Here is a 22,895-nt window from a genome sequence, read left to right on the forward strand (position 1 = left end):
TTACATCTCAGCTCAGCAAAATTGGCTTTACCTCAATTGAGAACTTTTATTCCTGGTCTATCTGTCCTCTTCCATAACTACCCTAAATCTGACCGAATTATGATCACTAGCACCAAAATGCTCTCCCACTGATACCCCTTCCACCTGCCCAGCTTCATTCCCTAAAACTAAGTCCAGAACCGCCCCCTCCCTTGTTGGGCTTGCTACGTACTAGCTAAGAAAGTTTCCTGAATGCATTTTAGGAATTCTGCACCCTCTATACCTTTCGCACTAATTCTATCCCAGTTAATATTAGGGTAGTTGAATTTCCCTATTATTACAGCCTTATAGTTTTTGCACTTCTAGAAATGTGCCTACATATTTGCTCTTCTATCTCCCTCTGAATGTTTGGAGGTCTATAGAAGTGTGATTGCCCCTATTTTGTTCTTCAATTCAACCCATATGACCTCATTTAATGATCCTTCTAACAAATCATCCCTCCTCACAGCTGTAATTGTTTCTTTAATCAATACTGCGAATCCCATCTTTTTTATCCCCCTTTCTATCCCATCTGAAAATCCTGTAACCAGGAATGTTGAGCTGCCATGCCTGCCCTACTTTCAGCCATGTCTCAGTAATAGCTATATCGTACTCCCAAGTGTCTATCTGTGCTCTCAGCTCATCTGCCTTATTCCCTAGACGCCTTGCAATGAAGTACAGACCATTTAGTACTCCCTTGTTGTCTATTTTCTAGCCTTTATTTCCTCTGCCTTCCAAATTCACTTTCTAATTTTCTGCTTTCCTACTCTCAGGTTCCAATCCCTCTGCCAAGCTAGTTTAAACCCTCCCCAACAGCACTTGTAACACCCAGCCCCCGCCCGCGAGGATATTGGTCCCGGCTCTGTTGAGGTGTAACCCATCCGACTTGTACAGGTGCCACCTCCCCCAGAAAAGATCCTAATGCCTCAGGAATCTAAAGCCCTCCCTTCTGCATCATCTCTGAAGCCACACATTCATCTGATCTATCCTCCTATTCCTGTACTCACTAGCACGTGGCACTGGGAGTAATCCGGAGATTACTACCTTGAGGTCCTACTTTTTAATCTATCTCTTTAAAATCTGCCTGCATGACCTCATAACTCTTTCGACCTATGTCATTGGTACCGATATGGGCCACGACCTCTGGCTGTTGACCCTCCCCCCTCAGAATGCCCTGTAGCCGCTCGGTGACATTCTTGACCCTGGCACCAGGGAGGCAACATACCATCCTGGAGTCACGTCTGCAGCTGCAGATATGCCTGTCTGCTTCCCTAACTATCGAATTCCCTACCATTATTGCTCTTCCACTGTTCTTTCTCTCTCTCTCTCTGTTCCCCTCCCCCATATGCAGCTGAGCCACCCGTGGTGCCGTGGACTTGGCTCTGGCTGCATTCCCCAGAGGAACCATCGCCCTCACTGGTACTCAGAACAGAGTACTGGTTGGAGAGCGAGATGCACTCTGGGGACTCCTGCATTGCCAGCCTGGTCTTCCTCTTCTGTCTGGCGGTCACCCATTCCCCCTCTGCCTGCACACTCTTAAGCTGCGGGGTGGCCATCTCTTGAAAGATGCTATCCACGAAGTTCTCAGCCTCGCACATGCACCGCAGTGACTCCAGCTGCCGCTCAAGCTCCGAAACACTGATCTCGAGCTGCTGTAGCTGGTGACACTTCCTGCACATGTGGTCATCCAGGCCACGAGGGGCATCCAGGACTTCCCACATGGCACAGGATGTGCACTCCACGGGACTAAGCTGCTCTGCCATGCCTCTATTTAACAGACTTAGCAGAAATAAACTTAAAACTTAAAAGGAGGAGAGTTAATTAGAGTCAAAGCAGGTTCAGAAAGAGAAATAGAGGGAAAAAGATTGGAATCTGAGAAAGAGGAAAAAAAGACAAAGGAAAAGAAAGAAAAAAAATGTACATTTTAAATTTTAAAAATCTCGAACAACATTTTACTACCTGTAGGAATGAAACTCCACAGTTTAAATTGTTCCCTTTCTGGGCTGGAGAGGTTGAGCCGCATTGCAGCCATAAATCTCATTAAGATTAGTGGGAAAGCGGGTTGTGTAGAGGACACAGAGAGGCTGCAAAGAGATTTAGATAGGTTAAGCGAATGGGCTAAGGTTTGGCAGATGGAATACAATGTCGGAAAGTGTGAGGTCATCCACCTTGGGGAAAAAAAAAAACAGTAAAAGGGAATATTATTTGAATAGGGAGAAATTACAACATGCTGTGGTGCAGAGGGACCTGGGAGTCCTTGTGCATGAATCCCAAAAGGTTAGTTTGCAGGTGCAGCAGGTAATCAGGAAGGCAAATGGAATGTTGGCCTTCATTGCGAAAGGGATGGAGTACAAAAGCAGGGAGGTCCTGCTGCAACTGTATAAGGTATTGGTAAGGCCGCACCTGGAGTACTGCATGCAGTTTTGGTCACCTTACTTAAGGAAGGATATACTAGCTTTGGAAGGGGTACAGAGACGATTCACTAGGCTGATTCGAGAAATGAGGGGGTTATCTTATGATGATAGATTGAGTAGACTGGGTCTTTACTCCTTGGAGTTCAGAAGGATGAGGGGTGATCTTATAGAAACATTTAAAATTATGAAAGGGATAGACAAGATAGAGGCAGAGAGGTTGTTTCCATTGGTGGGGGAGACTAGAACTAGGGGGCACTGCCTCAAAATACGGAGGAGCCAATTTAAAACCGAGTTGAGAAGGAATTTCTTCTCCCAGAGGGTTGTGAATCTGTGGAATTCTCTGCCCAAGGAAGCAGTTGAGGCTAGCTCATTGAATGTATTCAAGTCACGGATAGATAGATTTTTAACCAATAAGGGAATTGAGGGTTACGGGGAGCGGGCGGGTAAGTGGAGCTGAGTCCACGGCCAGATCAGCCATGATCTTGTTGAATGGTGGAGCAGGCTCGAGGGGCTAGATGGCCTACTCCTGTTCCTAATTCTTATGTTCTTATGAAAAAGGTACTTGTGCTATTAAAGAGCAGCCTTAATTTTCTACAGAGAGTTTAATTGGCAATTAATGCGCAAATTCAGCAACTTCATGAAACTCAGGGGTTGAGGGCAAGCTGCTGTGGTCGCGAGGCTAACAGTGGAGCAAATTGTCCAAAACTTGTGGCGATTCACACTTCACGGGGTATTTCATCCTCATCACAAGTTTCTGGGCGAATTACACATTATTAACGGTGAGCACCGTTAAACTCGCCATTATTTTGTAAGCAAATTCTGGGCCATTGTAAATGCAGCTATTCTAGGAACATTCTTCCAATGCAAACACATTCCTGAAAATAAGAAATATTCTGTGGCAGCATAAACTGCACATTAGACTGACATTTATAAGTGAAAAATTGAAATGATACAGTGGCCAGGGAGACAAGGGGCCTCCGAGGCAGGAGGGAAAACCAGGAGGCCAGGTTCCCCGCAGAACCTTGCTGACTTTAACGGCATGTGAGGCCTCGGATGCCCGCCCGCAGACAGCCTGATTGAGAGGCCGGAGCCGGCCACCAGAGGTGTGTGGCCAGCCTTAGCATCATCGGTGATGGGGGGGGGGGGGGGGGGGGGGGAGAGGAGGCGTCATGGTTGGGGGGTGGGGGGGGGGGGGGGTGATCGGATGGCCTCATGAGGGGGTCTCCGATCGTGGAGGTGCATTAGGCAGGGGCCCTGGATCCAGGTGGTAGGTCTAAAGGCACCTACCTCCTGGATGCAGCAGCCCTCGCCTCGGTTTAACTGCCAGGTTTCACAAATTGTGTGAAACCCATCCACGGGCAGTTAAATTCAAAATGGAGGTGACAAAAGAGACTTCCAGGGGCCGAAATTGCCCCATCCGATAAGGCCTCCGACCGCCTGAAAGTGGCGGCCATAGGGTGGAATGATCGCCGACTGTTTGTAAATTACTCTTCCTCAGAAGCGAAGAGGTGTCTGGGACCTCTCCGCCCGTTTTCCCTTATGCGCCGACCCTCTACCATCTAGCGGGGACCCCCTCGCGAAATTGCCCCACTGGAGCGGCACCGGTGACTCCGACAGCTTTTGCTGTTGGTGCACTCTCTGTGACATGGCGCTGCCGTCAACAACATGTTTTTTTTCCGACCGACTGCCAGATCAGGCCAACAATTATGGCCGCAGGTATGGCGTTGGCGGCCTGGCACTCCCTCTTGGGTGCCAGGCCGCTGGCCCAGCTGAAACCTTCCCTGGTGGCCCAGTGGACCTAGCTAAAATGAATGCAGAGTTTGCAGTTGCTCTCCCCTTTAACTGAAGATGAGAGACTCGCCAGCTTGATGACTGACAGCGGTGGACACACTGTCCCGCCCCCACTTCCGCCTCGTTAGTGACGGCACTCCGCTTCACCACCACTTCTGCCCCCATAATGAGACCACTTCCGCCCAGCTGGAAAAAAACCCATGGAGCTGAATTTCAACAGATAGGCCGGCGTATCCATTGTGGCGGCCAGAACACTTCAAAAACGGTAGATGTGCCCCTTTTCGGGTAGAGGTGAATTTTTGCCCCCCCCCCCAGCCTCATTATAATATTTAAATTAAGGTAACGTCCCCTGGTTGGCTGCCTGCCCCCCAGCAAAACCGGAGGTGTGTAGGTTGGAGGCGGGATTAGGTCAGGAATCCTATTATTAACAATTTAACTGTCCTCACACTCCAAACCCACCTGTTCTTTGAGGAAAATTCCGACCTGTGTGTTAATTATTGTTTAATGGCCGCCAACTATATATTGGATTCTCGAATTTAAAAGCTGTAATGTGATGCCTTGAATTATTCATGCCAACACAGTAGATAGAATACTTCACTAGCGACAAGTTTTGGAACTGTTTTGAAAGGCCATCATAATTCAGCAATTTTTATATACTTGTGCCAAAGGGCCATTTATAACCCAGAGCGGTCAACATTGAGGCAATGCCATTGTGAAATTTTGCTAAAAATGAGTGAGAATGTTTTAAAATCCACTGGCCTGGAAATCCCGGCCTCCCCGGGTCCCTACGGAGTGTGTACGGACCTGGGAAGGCATCGCAAAAGCCGGTTTTCAGTGCACAATGCGCATGCGCTGAAAACCGGCTTTTCCGATCTGTCACAGCTTGACAGATCCTCTGTATCTTGGGAACGAAGACATTCTTAACCGACAAGGGAATAAGGGGTTATGGGGAGCAGGCAGGGATGTGGACCCAAGTCCATGATCGGATCATCCATGATCGTATTAAATGGCAGAGCAGGCTCAAGGGGCCATATAGCCTATTCCTGCTCCTATTTCTTATGTTCTTATGGCATACGCATGGGCAAGATTGCAGTATTTACCCATCTCTTGCCCAGCAAATGTCCTGAAAACTCTTGCGCCTGATAAAAGCAGGCACATGAGTTTTAAAACAGGCAAAAACATAAGAAAATAAAATTTTCAAAAACACATTTTATTGTTAAAAACCCTGTCCACTACGGTAAGTTTATTTGAAACCATAATTGAAAAAACTTTTTTAAAAATCGGAATTCTTTTTTTCCAGGACATTTATTAACTTTAATTTCAATTAATTTTAATTATATGAGGTGTGTTTTTTATTATGGTGTTTAGTGGGGTTTTTTTTTCTTCTCATTAATAGCAATGAGAATTCGTAGATACCGAGTTCTCATTTGCTACTAATGAGAATACTGTGGAATACTGTACCTGATTGGTTGTACAGTCACGTGACTGTACCTTCTGCATCCGAATGTCGAGGACGGGAGCGCGCTCCGATGCGTGGGAAGAGAAGTCCTCCCCACCGGAATCACAGGTGCCTCTGGGACCACAGGTAAATTCGTAAAAATTCTCCGGTCGGAGTCATTTGTCCGAAAGTCGTCTCCGACCGGAATTTCAGGGCCATCAAGTATGAGAAGTGGTAGCTACTTATCAGAGTAAGTGCCTTAGTCCAACCTCTGATTATTATCTGCTGCTGCAGGCTAACATTCTTCCACCAAGCATCTTGCGGTATCTTGAGTGAAATTGCAAATTTAGTGACAAGTACTGTCAAATTAGGTGCCGGATGGTGCTGTGGACCCAAGCTCACTCAGAACTACATTTAGATTACCCAAACTCAATACTGGAATTGAAAATTCAAGTCCCAGAGGTTTTGTCCAATTTGCACCAATAATCCGCTGAAAATAAATGGAAAGTATCAGGATGCAGTTTACACCACATTTACTAGATCAGGTTCTGCTGTCACACTTTCATTTGAGCATTCATAGTTAACATTGGATTGGTGAAGTTACCCAGGAGCATGTTATTAATTGTACAAACCCAGCTAATCTGATCATACAAGATGCTGTGCTTTTCCTTTACTTGCCGCCCTGAGAAATTGTTTCAATTTCCTTAGCATCCAGATTATCCTGCACATAAAGTTACCCCATCTTTCAATTCAATCTTTGCTAAACAACCTACCTACGTGAACATTACATTTGTTCCCACTTTTCTAGGGTGAGTGCAATTTCCAAAATCCCCAAGACATCACGGGCCGGAATTTGCAGTCAGCAGTGAAGCGAAGATGTTTGCCGCGGGCCCGAATTGCGCCTCGCACAAGGATCATGCGATCCCTGTGTCGAGAACTTCGGGTTTTCCGACCTTCAATTGAAATCAATGGAGGTATAGTGGGAATCCCCTTGTGTGGCATCAACAGGCTATCTAAGCAGCCAATCAAAATGCTGAATTCACACAGACAGCAAACAAGGAAGTTCTTAAAATTCTAACTTTTAAAAAATGTTAGAGAACAAAATAAAGATTGGTGCTCTCACATGGGAAAAAGGCAAACCTGGAATAAAGATGAACAAACTTTAAAAAAAAACTTTTTGTTGGAAAAGTTTCTTAAAAATGTTAATTTTTTCTTAAAATGGACAAATTTCACACTGCACAAAATTAAAATTAGTTTTCCATTCCCTTAACATTTGTTTAGCAGTCATTACGTTGTCAAAACCCCTGTTACAACTAATGCCTTGGGGGTCTAACCTTTAGTGGGGAATTTAACAGTGTACTTACTGCGGAAGAGCTGAAGTTTTCAGTTTCCCTGATTTGGTTGAATACACAGATTGCCGGCTGTGTGTGTGTGTGTGTGTGGGCAGGGGTGGGGTGGGGGGGGGGGGGGAAGAAGTGAGGGGGGCACAGCACAGTCTGTTTCAGAGCAGTCATTGACGTACAACTTCAGAAATTCCGCCTGCGCCGAATCCCAAAGTTGCGGACAGTTACAAATGCAGAATGACGGTGAACGCTGCCCTTCCGCCGCTATCCCGACCACTAATTCCGGGCCCATATTTGCCTTCTGCGACACATTTCCATAATGATCCCAGTATCTGGGTAAATGCTAATTAACTGCAATCCTCAATGAGCTTACTGCCACCTAAGATTTACTTCCTGATATCTCGCTTCTCCTACTTTTCTCAATCGCGGTGATATCTTGCACACTTATAATTATGTACATCGAGAAAAATGTGCCATCACAGTGCGCCACCACAATGGTGGCACACTTTTTTCAGGGGGAGAAGAGTGTGAAGTGCGACTCTTGTATCTAGATTAAAAAAAATGAATTTACAAGCTATCTAGTGTGAGGCACCATGAAAATACTAACATTATAAATTAGTCCATGAGAATATCTGAATAACAATAATTACTGCATGAACCGTTGACCTAAATGTATTCAATGGCTGACTGCCAAGTAAATAAGTAAAAGATTTGGGGATAATAAATACAGGGAATGTAGAACAGCATTTTATTTTTTACTAGCTTAGTCCTTTCTCTGGCAGAAACAAATACTGGTGTGAACAAAACATCTGGGGTAGAGTTTCCACTTTGGCGTCAATTGGTGAAATGGGCGCATAATGCACCCAAAATTGTGCTAATTTTCAGTGATTTTTTCTATTAAGTTCCGCTCAAACTTATTTGCATATCAAAATCTGCTATGAATCACATGTTCAGGCAGCATTTTAAAATGTAATTTTTTTTTTTAAAAAGACAGTGCTTTAAAAATATTCCTTGATATATTTTAAAGAGGTAATAAGTGCAGTTGGATTAATGCAACCGAAAATGGCTTTATCACAAAAAATGAGCATTATTACATCACAGTGTCAATCCACCACCTGTAAGTAACCTGATGTTAAATGACTGAAAATTACATAAAAAATATACAGAACCATTTTCTAGTTATATTGGGATACAGTAGTCAGATTCTTGGCAAATTAAAAAAAATATATATTCAAAAGCTTTTAAAATTTGCGCCCAAAAGAACCAGCTTAATTTTAGAACCGCTCAAAGGCCCACAAACAAGCGCAATTAGTGGAGTCAGGCGGTGAGACACTCTGTGGCGAGTGCCTCACCTCCTGACTCCCCAAAGCCTTTCAACCATTTACAAGGCACAAATCAGGAGTGTGATGGAATACTCTCCACTTGCCTGGATGAGTGCAGCTCCAACAACACTCAAGATGCTCAACACCATCCAAGACAAAGCAGCCCGATTGATTGGCACCCCATCCACCACCTTAAACATATTCACTCCCTCCACCACCGGCATACCGTGGCTGCAGTGTGTACCATCGACAAGATGCAATGCAGCAACTCGCCAAGGCTTCTTTGGCAGTGCCTCCCAAACCCAAGATCTTTACCACCTAAAAGAACAAGGACAGCAGGCGCATGAGAACACCACCACCTCCAAGTCACACACCATCCTGATTTGGAAGTATATCCTTCATCACCACTGGGTCAAAATTCTGGAACTCCCTTCCCAACAGCACTGTGGGAGTACCTTCACCACACGGACTGCAGCGGTTCAAAAAGGCAGCTTACCACCACCTTCTTGAGGGCAATTAAGGATGGGCAATAAATGCTGGCTTTGCCAGTGACGCCCACATCCTATGAACTAATTTTTTAAAAATCAGCGGACTCCCCCCACCAATGGTGAATAATTCACCCTGGGGACCTGGTCAGTTTTGTGGGCGGGGCCCGCTTCTAGTGCGTGTTTTTTTTTTTAAACGAGCACGGAAACTCAAGTTGCGCTGAAGGTGATTTGCACTTAAAATTCCGCAATCTTTTGCGCTAGTCATGCCGACTTTGGGCGAATTGTGCTGAAAAAATCAGCACAACTGAGCGCAGATTCCAGGTCCTGATATTTAGTTAGAAAAAGAGACTACAAAAACTGGGGCTTTTTCATTAGTGTTGAGTGGTGAAGAGCAGATCCAATAGAGGTGCTCAGATTATTAAGTGTTTTGATAAGGTTAGTAGGGAAACACAATTTCGACGAGTTGGTAAGTTGATAACTAGAGGGCAGAAAATTAAGAACATTACCAAAAGAAGGGAGAAATAAGTGGAAATATTTAATGCACGAGGTTGTTGGGACATGGAATGTCCGATGAGAAACAGCGGTGGAAGCAGAATCCAGAATAGCATTTGAATGGGAAGTGGATAAATATTTGCAAAAGGAACATTTTAAAATATGAGAAATGGGGAGTGAAATGGGATTAAATGGACAGTTCTTTAATTAAGCCAGTGAAGATGCAATGGGCCAAATGGTCTTTTTCTGTGCTGTAAAATTACATAATTTTATAAGCCAGTATTCTAGTCCAGCCAAATATCTGTCCCATCTAAACAGATAAAATTCAAATATTTAATTTAGCAATAGTCAAATATATTTACTTATTGTCAGCGTAATGCTGGCCAAGTAGCATTTTAATAATGGCCTGATGTAAAACCCCAATCACTAAAATCTTGTGAGAGAATGTGAAAGAAAAGCATCAGAAATGGCAATGAATTTGAAAATTAAATAAATTCAAGTTTTGGAAAATTGCATTTTGTGATAGTGTGTCATATAGATGCAGGTGAATGTAATTTAGGGGAGCATGGAGTTTAACCTTAAAATCAGCGTGTGACAATTAAAAGGTTAAGATTTAAAATAATCCGCAGAAACATTTTGTGTAATACTGCAATCTCTCTAATTTTTCTTCTGTCAAGCTCAGCATACCTCTTCCTATTCATCAAGCTTTCCAGCTCCTTGGATTTCTGAGCGGCTTTCTTCAGCACTTCCTCAGGGATACTGGCTAGTTTGGCAACATTCAGGCCGTAACTGCAATCAGCAGCTCCCTCCGTCAGCTGATAGAGGAAAGTGATCAATTCAGGTTGCAGTTCCTTCACAGATCCTAGAGGATTAAAAGGGCATGTGTCAATTAATCCTCTCCCGGGCCAACAATTAAAGCAGATGGTTGGCATTAAAGGGTGAATAGTTCTTATGGTGTCAGAAAAAGCAATCCATCTGTAAAACATACACCATGTACAAGTGTAGAATAAAAATGCCCAAATTCTCCCCCACTATTTATACAGAAGCTTTGCAACTAAGGGGCCAAGTTTCGGCCTGGGTTGCTCCTGTTTTTTTGGAGCAACTGGTTTAGAATGGAGTATCTTAGAAATTTGAATTCTCGGCATTTAGTTTGCTCCAGTTCTAGTCAGTTACAACAGTTTCACTTTGGAACAGAATTTTTTTTTCAAAAGGGGGCGTGTCCGGCCACTTACACCTGTTTTCAAAGTTTAGGCAGTGAAAATTTACTCCAAACTAACTTAGAATGGAGTAAGTGAAGATTTTTGTACGTTCGAAAAAACTTTGTCTACACTTTAGAAAATCAGGCGTAGGTTACAAATTAGGCGTAGGGAATGGGGGGGGGGTTTAAAGGGAAGTTTACAAACATTAAACACTTCAGTTTTACAAACAAAGAGCCATCAATACATCAACCAATAAATCAATCAAAAAAAAATTAATAAAAAGTAAATTAAAAAAAAAAATCAATAAATAAAACATTATCTACTTACCGACTGCAGCACCGGGAGTCCTCCAACAGCGTGCTGGGACAGCCCCCCCAGTGTGTCTCTGTCAGTGTCTCTATCTCTCTGTCTGTGTGTGTGTGTGTGTGTCTCTCACTCTCTGTCTGTCAGTGTCTGTGTTTCTGACAGCGAGGGGAGGGGGAGAAGGGGAGGGGGAGAAGGAGAAGTGGGTGGGGGAGAAGTGGGGTGGGGGGGAGAAGTGGGGTGGGGGGGAGAAGTGGGGTGGGGGGGAGAAGGGGGGTGGGGGGGAGAAGGGGGGTGGGGGAGGAGGAGGGGTGGGGGGGGGAAGAGGAGGAGAGGAGAAGGAGGGGCGAGGGTGAGAAGGGGCGGGGAGAGGGGGAGAGGTATGAGGGAGGGAAGGAGGGAGGGAGGGAATGAGAGAGGAGGGAAGGAGAGAGGAGAGAAGGAGAGAGGAGGGAAGGAGAGAGGAGGGAAGGAGGGAAGGAGAGAGGAGGGAGGGAGTGAAGGAGAGAGAGGAGGGAGGGAGTGAAGGAGAGAGAGGAGGGAGGGAGTGAAGGAGAGAGAGGAGGGAGGGAGGGAAGGAGAGAGAGGAGGGAGGGAGGGAAGGAGAGAGAGGAGGGAGGGAGGGAAGGAGAGAGAGGAGGGAGGGAGGGAAGGAGAGAGAGGAGGGAGGGAGGGAAGGAGAGAGAGGAGGGAGGGAGGGAAGGAGAGAGAGGAGGGAGGGAGGGAAGGAGAGAGAGGAGGGAGGGAGGGAAGGAGAGAGAGGAGGGAGGGAGGGAAGGAGAGAGGAGGGAAGGAGGGGGGGGGGGAGGGAAGGGAAGGAGAGAGGGGGGGGAAGAAGGAGGCTGAACGGCCGCGCCCAAGACCTCGGGCTGGATTTACAGGTAGGTGGCGTCGGGTCTCGCGGCGGGGGGGGCGGGAGGGCTCCACGGAGGTCCGGGGGGGGGGGGGGTGTGTGTGTGTGTGTGTGTGTGGTCGGGTCGGGTGGGAGGAGCCTTATTCACACAGCCCCAGTGAGGCTATTCGGCCAGGGCTAGGGGCTGCGTGCTTCGGGCCCCTCCCACAGTTTTGGGCGCCTGGATCTACTGCACATGCGCGCCCACTGTAGCGCGCATGTGCAGAGGTCCCGGCACTGTTTTCAGCGCAGAGACCTGGCTCCGCCCCCTACAGCTTGTACTGCGCCGCGCCCAGCTCCAGAGGACCTGCAGGGAGCTGGAGAAGAGGTAAAAAAAATTTTAGACGCACTTTCTGGCGCGAAAAGGGCGCAGCCCGAAACTTGGGCCCATAGTGTGCAGATGTTTTTACTTACATGTAAAGTGCACTCAGACACATTGAACAATCTAAGTGCCCTTCATTCTCAGGTTTCTTCATGGGATTTGTCTGTGCACATTTATTTTTGTGCTATATGACACGTTATATGTACAGTGGAGCCATTTAATTACCAAACACAATTTATCAGTTGCATTTATCATACTGGACTGAATTTTCCATGGTGGTAGCAGGCGCGATTGATGGCAGGTGGGGTGGGAAAGTTGTTTTTTTTGACAGCGAGTCAGGAACCTGCTGTCACCTTGCTCCCACGTGCCTTTCTCACAAGCACATCAGTCAGCGTGGAGCCGATCTGACCGGCAGGTGATCCAATTAAAATGATGAGGTACTTTACAAGCACTTAAGAGCCCTTTCCCCCCTACTTTTTAAATTTCCCTATATGGCCACGGGATTCACAAAGCTCGGGAACCAGGTCTGTCAACCTGAGGTACGAGTTCCGTGGCCACTGTTCCAGCTGATTACTTGACAGCTTGGAAAATAAAAATAAAAACATGTTGATTACATCAGCTAACAGTTTGATGGAGATTCTGTTCTAGAAAGAAAGACTTGCATTTATATAGCACCTTTCATGACCACCGGATGTCTCAAAGCGCTTTACTGCCAATGAATGTACAATGTCGTCACTGTTGTAATGTTCTACTTGAAATGCGACTGGTAAACATTAATTCAGAAATCCCTGAAAGGTGCGAGTGCTGCAGGCTCCCATCCTACCCTGGATGGTGAGGGAAATACATTTTTCACTGGCTATTCTCGGTTGTTGCCTTCCAACTCAACAGTAATTGCAGTGAATTGATCTGCACTAGAAAAAGATTACATACCATTTAAATAAATGTTTGTGTTGTTTCTGGTCAGGTTTTTCTCACAGTATACTGTGATTGTCCAATTACACATTAAATCAAGTCATCAATCATAACAATTTCATTCTCATCACTCATTCCACTGGTTCAAATTGCTTTCAGTCCCTGAATACGACTAATTTAATTTTTCAGTCTGATGCTTTAGGATGGATTTCTGCAGAAAGTCTCATTTGTCTATTGTTAACTTCAACAGAAGAGCTGCAGAAGTCCCAGAAACACATGTAAGCACCAGTTACATTGTTTGTCAGGGATTCCGCAGCTCTTCCGCTGAACTTGCAAAAGATTGTAAATTCACCCCTATACAATTACACTTAAAATCTGCTTAATTTTATGTATTATCTAAACACACATCTTTGATTTGTACCATTTACTGATACTAAAGTCTATGGACTAGACTTTCCACTAGGTGGCCATCGCCCCAAAAAATGGGCCTTGTTCCAGCGATGTAGGACGTCTCAGCCTTACTGATTGCTGGTACATGGCCCATTTTTTTTTTGTTACAATTTTTCACTCGGCCTTAGCCCGGTGATGTGGAATGGCCGATCTCATTTTTTGGCTAAGTCGCGTTCGCCCACTGAAAGAGGCAGTCAAAAGCTTTCCTAGCAACGGCCTTGTGCGCATGTGTGCGATTTTTTTTACGGCCGACTGATTTTACCGTGTTTCAGGGTGGAGGAGAGAGAGAGAAGAGATAGAGAGAGAGGTGGAAGCTAGAGAATCGAATCATAAGCCAGTGCAAGTAGAGAATCGAATAAAAGAGCTTATAGATCATTTAATTCATATAAATCACGAATTTAAATTTATTATAATATATTAAAAATGTCTATGGAACTAGGAGGAGAGAGGAGAAAGGCGAAGCCTTTCAGAGACGAGGCCAATGAGGCCCTGTTAAACGAGGTCCATTCCCGGTGGGCAAATTGACTCGGGGTGTGCACGGGAAACCTCCACCCAGTCTTTACCGGAAAATCTGGGCAGAGATCGCTGTGGTAGTGTCCTCGGCATCCCACGAGGCAAGGGGATCTGACCAGTGCCGAAAACGCTGGAATAGTTTGATAGTGGCAGCAAGAGTAAGTTGCATTTTCTATTTTACTGATGCAAATTTTTATCATAACAATGAATCTCCGGTATTGAATTTAAGTTTGTCATTCAGAAATGTATTACGTAAATCATGTTAAGATACGAACAGTGCTCTGAAACGGCAGCATGTAACGTTTTAAACTGTTGTGACCATGATTCTACCTAGTCAATTACCTTATGCTATGCTATGCTCTTTTTTCGTTTGCAGAAGATATCTATCAACCGGGCAGAGCAAAGGCGGATGGGGGGGGGGGGGGGGCCCCTGCTCATCTTCAGCCCCTAACAGAAATTGAGGAGCGTGCGAATAACTCTATAGATAACTCTCAACTATCTCGCTCGTTCTTTTCAGGTGCCTCCACCCTTCCTTCGATCTTAAAAATGGCGTCCTTGCGCCCATTTCCTTCTGTAAAGCCTGGGAAAAGCAACTATTTCTCAGCAATGTTTTTGGCCTTCCATCAGCCCGGTGAAGTTCCAAAAGTTGGGATGGGCCTTGTGTCGGCGACAAGTCCGGAGAAGTGAGCTGAAACTTGGAGGCTTATTTATCCGGCGATGTTTTGGGCCGAGTTTCCACTTTTTACTCAAAATGGGCGATAGAGGTACGTTTTGGGCGATAGATGGGCCTTAGATGGGTGATGTGAAGTGGAAAGTCTAGCCCACGACTAAAGCATCAATAACTTCCCAATTAATGTACGTTTTTAATTATGTTCTTGATCGTATTTGCAGATGGATTCATATTACTTAATGATAATCTTATGTAAAGATTTCTTTGTCACTCATAATTTTTATTGTACAGTAAAGATTCAACACCCACTATGTTAGATTCAATTCAAAATTTAATGTGGCCAGGGTCCCTTTAAGAATCCTGTCTTAAAACGCGTCTTGAATGACATCACCAGACCTGCTCCATCTAATTGGGTCGGGTAACACACTGGGCGGGCTTAATAGGCTCCATTAAGATAAGTTCATTTTGTGCAGCGGGATGGAGCCAGCAGCGGGGGTTGGGACACGCCACGGGCACCAGCCATGACAAGGGCCATTTATTGGATTTGTAAACAGCTGAAAGAGGGCAAAAAGAGAACCATAATTAAATTGGAAATAAATATCTGATCATTTCATTATCATAGGCAGTCCCTCGGAATCAAGGAAGACTTGCTACCGCTCTAAAAATGAGTCCTTAGGTGACTGAACAGTTCAATACGAGAACCACAGTCCCTGTTACAGGTGGGACAGAAAGTCGTTGAAGGAAAGGGTGGGTGGGACTGGTTTGCCACACGCTCTTTCCGCTGTCTGCGCTTGATCTCTGCATGCTCTCGGCGATGAAACTCAAGGTGCTCAGCGCCCTCCCGGATGCACTTGCTCCACTAAGGGCGGTCTTTGGCCAGGGACTCCCAGGTGTCAGTGGGGATGTTGCACTTTATCAGGGAGGCTTTGAGGGTGTCCCTGTATCGTTTCCTTTGCCCACCTTTAGCTCGTTTTCAGTGAAGGAGTTCCGAGTGGAGCGCTTGCTTTGGGAGTCTCGTGTCTGGCATGCGAACAATGTGGCCTGCCCAGCGGAGCTGATCAAGTGTGGTCAGTGCTTCAATGCTGGGGATGTTAGCCTGGTCGAGGACGCTAACGTTGGTGTTATCAATGGCTTTGTGAAATTGAATATTGAACTTCCAGGAGAATTGCAGGATCTTGCGGAGATATTGTTGGTGGTATTTCTCCAGTGACCTGAGGTGTCTACTGTACATGGTCCATGTCTCAGCCATACAGGAGGGCGGGTATTACTACAGCCTTGTAGACCATGAGCTTGGTGGCAGATTTGAGGGCCTGGTCTTCAAACACTCTTTTCCTCAGGCGGCCGAAGGCTGCACTGGCGCACTGGAGGCGGTGTTGAATCTCGTCGTCAATGTCTGCTCTTGTTGATAAGAGGCTCCCGAGGTATGGGAAATGGTCCACGTTGTCCAGGGCCGCTCCGTGGATCTTGATGACTGGGGGGCAGTGCTGTGCGGCGAGGACAGGCTGATGGAGGACCTTTGTCTTACGGATGTTTAGTGCAAGGCCCATGCTTTCTTACGCCTCAGTAAATACGTTGACTATGACTTGGAGTTCAGCCTCTGTATGTGGACAGACACAGACGAGGAAATAGCATCATCCGATACATGTTGCAATCGACTCATAGTGGTCTCACCAGACTGTCCAGAAATTCTTGGTCAGCACGGTGCCTGAATATGCATGTCTACATCATTTTGGTTACAGACAACTTAAGAGAGGAATCACAATCTAAAATAGAGGAATTTTCAGTTTGCTTCATTGAATTAACACAAGCACATTAGAAAAGACCCACTGAAGCTCAACCCTCGACTACCTTAACGATTATAGCTATCAGCTATATTTTGTCCCGAATATTTTTACTTCTCTTCCCTATCCAACAGGTTATTCCCAACATTTGTTACTAGTTGAGTAAAGAAATTCTTCCTAATAAACTAGTTTTAAATTTACTTTCCATTACTTTAAATGTCTCACTTTTCTGGGTTATTTTGAAGTGTTTACATTATCTATAGTATTGAACATTTTGAACTTGATACATATTCATAGAATTGAATAAACTAAATAACCATTAAGAGAATGTTTATTTCAAAATAATGGGACAACTTTCAGCAGTAAAAAGGTTACATCAATTATATAATCTCTTCATAACATTCTAATTGTCCTTACTAGCTCCCAGTGTTGGTCAGAATCATAGAATCTTACAGCACAGGAGGCAGCCATTCGGCCCAACATGTCTGTGAAAGAGCTGTCCAATTTAGTCCCACACCTCAGCATTTCCCTCCATAACACTACAAAATAGTCCTCTTCAAGTACATATCCAAATGCCTCTCCCATTTTTGAAAAAGGGGTGTAACATTTGCAATTCTCCAGTCCTCTGGCACCACTCCCATATCCAAGGAGGATTGAAAGATTGTGATCATCAGAACATAAGAATTAGGAACAGGAGTAGGCCATCTAGCCCCTCGAGCCTGCTCCGCCATTCAATAAGATCATGGCTGATCTGGCCTTGGACTCAGCTCCACTTACCCGCCCTCTCCCCGTAACCCTTAATTCCCTTATTGGTTAAAAATCTATCTATCTGTGACTTGAATACATTCAATGAGCTAGCCTCAACTGCTTCCTTGGGCAGAGAATTCCACAGATTCACAACCCTCTGGGAAAGAAATTCCTTCTCAACTCGGTTTTAAATTGGCTCCCCCGTATTTTGAGGCTGTGCCCCCTCGTTCTAGTCTCCCCGACCAGTGGAAACAACCTCTCTGCCTCTATCTTGTCTATCCCTTTCATTATTTTACAAGTTTCTATAAGATCACCCCTCATCCTTCTGAACTCCAACGAGTAAAGACCCAGTCTACTCAATCTATCATCATAAGGTAACCCCCCTCATCTCCGGAATCAGCCTCGAGAATCGTCTCTGTACTCCCTCCAAAACCAGTATATCCTTCCTTAAGTAAGGTGACCAAAACTGCACGCAGTACTCCAGGTGCGGCCTTACCAATACCCTATACAGTTGCAGCAGGACCTTCCTGCTTTTGTACTCCATCCCTCTTGCAATGAAGGCCAACATTCCATTCGCCTTCCTGATTACCTGCTGCACCTGCAAACTAACTTTTTGGGATTCATGCACAAGGACCCCCAGGTCCCTCTGCACCGCAGCATGTTGTAATTTCTCCCCATTCAAATAATATTCCCTTTTACTGTTTTTTCTCCCAAGGTGGATGACCTCACACTTTCCGACATTGTATTCCATCTGCCAAACCTTAGCCCATTCGCTCAACCTATCCAAATCTCTTTGCAGCCTCTCTGTGTCCTCTACACAACCCGCTTTCCCACTAATCTTTGTGTCATCTGCAAATTTTGTTACACTACACTCTGACTCCTCTTCCAGGTCATCTATGTATATTGTAAACAGTTGTGGTCCCAGCACCGATCCCTGTGGCACACCACTAACCACCGATTTCCAACCAGTAAAGGCCCCATTTATCCCGACTCTCTGCTTTCTGTTCGCCAGCCAATTCTCTATCCATGCTAATAAATTTCCTCTGACTCCGCGTATCTCTATCTTCTGCAGTAACCTTTTGTGTGGCACCTTATTGAATGCCTTTTGGAAATCTAAATACGCCACATCCATCGGTACACCTCTATCCACCATGCTTGTTATATCCTCAAAGAATTCCAGTAAATTAGTTAAACATGATTTCCCCTTCATGAATCCATGCTGCGTCTGCTTGATTGCACTATTCCTATCTAGATGTCCCACTATTTCTTCCTTAATGATAGTTTCAAGCATTTTCCCCACTACAGATGTTAAACTAACCGGCCTATAGTTACCTGCCTTTTGTCTGCCCCCTTTTTTAAACAGAGGCTTTACATTAGCTGCTTTCCAATCCGCTGGTACCTCCCCAGAGTCCAGAGAATTTTGGTAGATTATAACGAATGCATCTACTATAACTTCCGCCATCTCTTTTAATACCCTGGGATGCATTTCATCAGGACCAGGGGACTTGTCTACCTTGAGTCCCATTAGCCTGTCCAGCACTACCCCCCTAGTGATAGTGATTGTCTCAAGGTCCTCCCTTCCCACATTCCCGTGACCAGCAATTTTTGGCATGGTTTTTGTGTCTTCCACTGTGAAGACCGAAGCAAAATAATTGTTTAAAGTCTCAGCCATTTCCACATTTCCCATTATTAAATCCTCCTTCTCATCTTCTAAGGGACCAACATTTACTTTAGTCACTCTTTTCCGTTATATATATCTGTAAAAGCTTTTACTATCTGTTTTTATGTTTTGCGCAAATTTACCTTCGAAATCTATCTTTCCTTTCTTTATTGCTTTTTTCGTCATTCTTTGCTGTTGTTTAAAATTTTCCCAATCCTCTAGTTTCCCACTAACCTTGGCCACCTTATACGCATTGGTCTTTGATTTGATACTCTCCTTTATTTCCTTGGTTATCCATGGCTGGTTATCCTTTCTCTTAACGCCCTTCTTTTTCACTGGAATATATTTTTGTTGCGCACTATGAAAGAGCTCCTTAAAAGTCCTCCACTGTTCCTCAATTGTGCCACCGTTTAGTCTGTGTTTCCAGTCTACTTTAGCCAACTCTGCCCTCATCCCACTGTAGTCCCGTTTGTTTAAGCATAGTACGCTCGTTTCTGACACAACTTCCTCACCCTCAATCTGTATTACAAATTCAACCATACTGTGATCACTCATTCCGAGAGGATCTTTTACTAGGAGATCGTTTATTTTTCCTGTCTCATTACACAGGACCAGATCTAAGATAGCTTGCTCCCTTGTAGGTTCTGTTACATACTGTTCTAAGAAACAATCCCGTGTGCATTCTATGAATTCCTCCTCCAGGCTACCCCGTGCGATTTGAGTTGACCAATCGATATGTAGGTTAAAATCCCCCATGACTACTGCCATTCCTTTTTCACATGCCTCCATTATTCCCTTGATTATTGCCCGTCCCACCGTGAAGTTATTATTTGGAGGCCTATAAACTACGCCCACCAGTGACTTTTTCCCCTTACTATCTCTAATCTCCACCCACAATGATTCAACATTTTGTTCATTAGAGCCAATATCGTCTCTCACAACTATCCTGATATCATCCTTTATTAACAGAGCTACCCCACCTCCTTTCCCTTCTTGTCTATCTTTCCGAATCGTCAGATACCCCTGTATGTTTAATTCCCAGTCTTGGCCACCCTGCAACCATGTTTCTGTAATGGTCACCAAATCATACCCATTTGTCATGATTTGTGCCGTCAACTCATTTACTTTATTTCGAATGCTGCGTGCATTTAGGTAGAGTGTTTTAATCCTAGTTTTTAAACCATGATTTTTAGTTTTGACCCCTCCTGCAGCCCCTTTATATTCAGTGGCCCTTTTTGTTTTTTGCCTTGGGTTTCTCTGCCCTCCACTTTTACTCATCTCCTTTCTGTCTTTTGCTTTTGTCTCCTTTTTGTTTCCCTCTGTCTCCCTGCATTGGTTCCCATCCCCCTACCATATTAGTTTAACTCCACCCCAACAGCACTAGCAAACACTCCCCCCTAGGACATTGGTTCCGGTCCTGCCCAGGTGCAGACCGTCTGGTTTGTACTGGTCCCACCTCCCCCAGAACCAGTTACAATGCCCCAGGAATTTGAATCCCTCCCTTTTGCACCACTCCTCAAGCCACGTATTCATCTGCGCTATCCTGCGATTCCTACTCTGACTAGCACGTGGCACTGGTAGCAATCCCGAGATTACTACTTTTGAGGTCCTACTTTTTAAATTTAGCTCCTAGCTCCTTAAATTCATCTCGTAGGACCTCATCCCTTTTTTTACCTATGTCGTTGGTACCAATGTGCACCACGACAACTGGCTGTTCTCCCTCCCTTTTTAGAATGTCCTGCACCCGCTCCGAGACATCCTTGACCCTTGCACCAGGGAGGCAACATAACATCCTGGAGTCTCGGTTGCGGCCGCAGAAACGCCTATCTATTCCCCTTACAATTGAATCCCCTATCACTGTTGCTCTCGCACTCTTTTTCCTGCCCTCCTGTGCAACAGAGCCAGCAACAGAGCTTCTGCCATCTCCACCCTCACTTTCTTCAGCATGTACCTCATCTGGACCGGGTGACTTGTTAACTTTGAGTGATGCCAACCTATCTAGCACCTCCTTTCTATCCATTTTTATCCTATACATAATCTCTACTCCGACATTTACTTCATCCTCTTCTTTTGTGAAGACAAATGCAAAATACTCATTCAGTACCTCAGTCATACCCCCGGTCTCTACAAGAATATTTCCCTTTTTTGTCCCCACCAATAATAAACGGAATGGGAAGAGTTGTCTGGGCTGCAAGGAGATTAAGCAAGTGGGAAATAGAAGTTTATGAAGCTGTTACAAAACCAGTGCAAACAGTTTAATAGGTCATTTCAAAGTGCTTGTATTATATCGGGGTGCAGGTGACTACAGATGCCTAGCCATCCTGGTCAGCTGCACTCCAGCCTGTAAGCAAATCCTGGTATTGGGAACTACTGGTATCGGAGACACACCAAAATTTGGGTCTCGGATTCTTCCATTGGGATATGGGCACGAGTTTTAGTTTCTTCAGTATGGAGAGCTGGTCTCGTGTATTTACTGTCTATGCTTCTCTGTATAAAGTAGATCCCAGCATGCCTACAGAGACCGGCTCCTCAGTCCAAGTGTAAAAGAGGGAGAGCGACTTATGGATGGTGTTCTCCCAAAACAAGTGTAAAAGTACCTTGATGGATCACACGTTAATGCGCTCAGGGACCTGATAAGGTAATTCACACTGAGGCAGGCTGCAAAAAGATTGCCACATGTTTGCAACTGACATTCAGATTGGAACATTATTTTAAATAAATCCCCTGAGAGTTACATAGAATACAAAATTGATTATTCTGTGCATTTTCTGAGATCTTGGAGCCTACTGCAATTCAAGGCAAAAATAATTTCTGCTGGAAGTACTACAGATATTAACATAGGGAGTGAAATTGGGCTCCTTTGCGCCTCCCGTTGGCGCCTCCGGGAAGGTAATAATGGGGAGCAAATGGTTTTGAGACCGGGCACAGTGAGATTAGCGACTCCCCCATAGTTGTACAAACTTCAGTACTGGTACGATGTCCAAAATTTGGAGTTCCGGAATTCGGGCCGATCCATGGCGGGTGTGTCTGGAAACTGAAAAATGTTCCGAAATCCGGCCTCCTCCCTTCCCTCGGCCACCCGACCCTCCCCCGGCCTCATCTCAGCTCGGTTTCTCCTCCCTGGCCTGACACCTCCCCACCCCCGATCAACTCCCTCCCCCTGGACGATGACACCTCCTCTCCCTCTCCCCCTCCCCCCCCTACCTTACTCGGCCCAAGCAAAGACATTCCAAAATCCGTAAATACCTGGAATCTGAGGTTTCCGGATTTTGGATGTCACACCTGTAATTCAAAATGCATTATCTGTTAAAATAAAATATGTTGCTAACTCATTTCTTCAGCATTCTCAATTTGTTTGATCAACCGGTGCAGTAGATGGAGGCATCATATGAAGCTATTAGGCATTCATACATTATCAGCAGTAATTTCTGGCCTACTACGCTCTTTTAATCTCTGGACCACACAAGTCTGGGCCTTTGCTGTCCCGGGAGCTCCACCTCACTCAACACTGCACCCCCACCCTGCTGACCTGCTGCTGCTTCCCACCCGAAATGTTGAGCAACTGACGAGCGATATTCAAATGAGTTCTGATAGTTAAAATCTGCCGTGCCTCCAACGAAGACTCCCGCACGGATTTGCCATCCACTTCCACCGTGAGTTAAAGTCGGACCTTAATTATTAAAAATTCATAATAAGTGTACCTGTACTATTGGACAGGCAACACAAACTCTGCAGTCTGTTTTAAAACTAAGACAACAAGCTACTAATCCTGGACGACCATCCTGAATTGTGCCATGAAGCAAGTATATTTTATGCCGAAAGGATATATTTATTGGAATTAGTCTGATACCATCTCATTCCTGTCTCGTTATTGTGACTACACAGATGGACTAAAGTGTGTAAATGAGTAAGAAACCCATTAGTCTGTTCCCCTTAATTAACTGTACTGGCTCGGCGACCAGAACTATTTCAGCACTATAGTAACAGCTCATTCTAGTTTTCTGTGATGCCAGTAAAAAGTATGGTGCTTTTGGTTATCTGTGCTTCTTTCTGAATAGAATGGAATCTGCTACTTATCACAGGCAAGTAAGCAGCAAGTTTCAGATATTAATGGAATACTCAAGACTCCCAAAAATTGAA

At 45.0% G+C, this 22,895-nt stretch overlaps 1 protein-coding gene across 1 annotated transcript in view; it reads right to left on the reverse strand.

Annotated features, from left to right (window-relative positions):
* The window catches only part of msh3 (mutS homolog 3 (E. coli)), a 348,510-nt gene that overhangs the window by 21,397 nt on the left and 304,218 nt on the right, over positions 1-22,895 (reverse strand). The window contains exon 23 of the mRNA XM_070885637.1: positions 9,994-10,168. Coding sequence (XP_070741738.1) covers positions 9,994-10,168 — 175 coding nt within the window. The remainder of the gene's footprint in view (positions 1-9,993; positions 10,169-22,895) is intronic.

The sequence above is a fragment of the Pristiophorus japonicus genome, chromosome 1 (assembly GCF_044704955.1).
Source record: "Pristiophorus japonicus isolate sPriJap1 chromosome 1, sPriJap1.hap1, whole genome shotgun sequence".
NCBI classification, from domain to species: Eukaryota; Metazoa; Chordata; class Chondrichthyes; family Pristiophoridae; genus Pristiophorus; species Pristiophorus japonicus.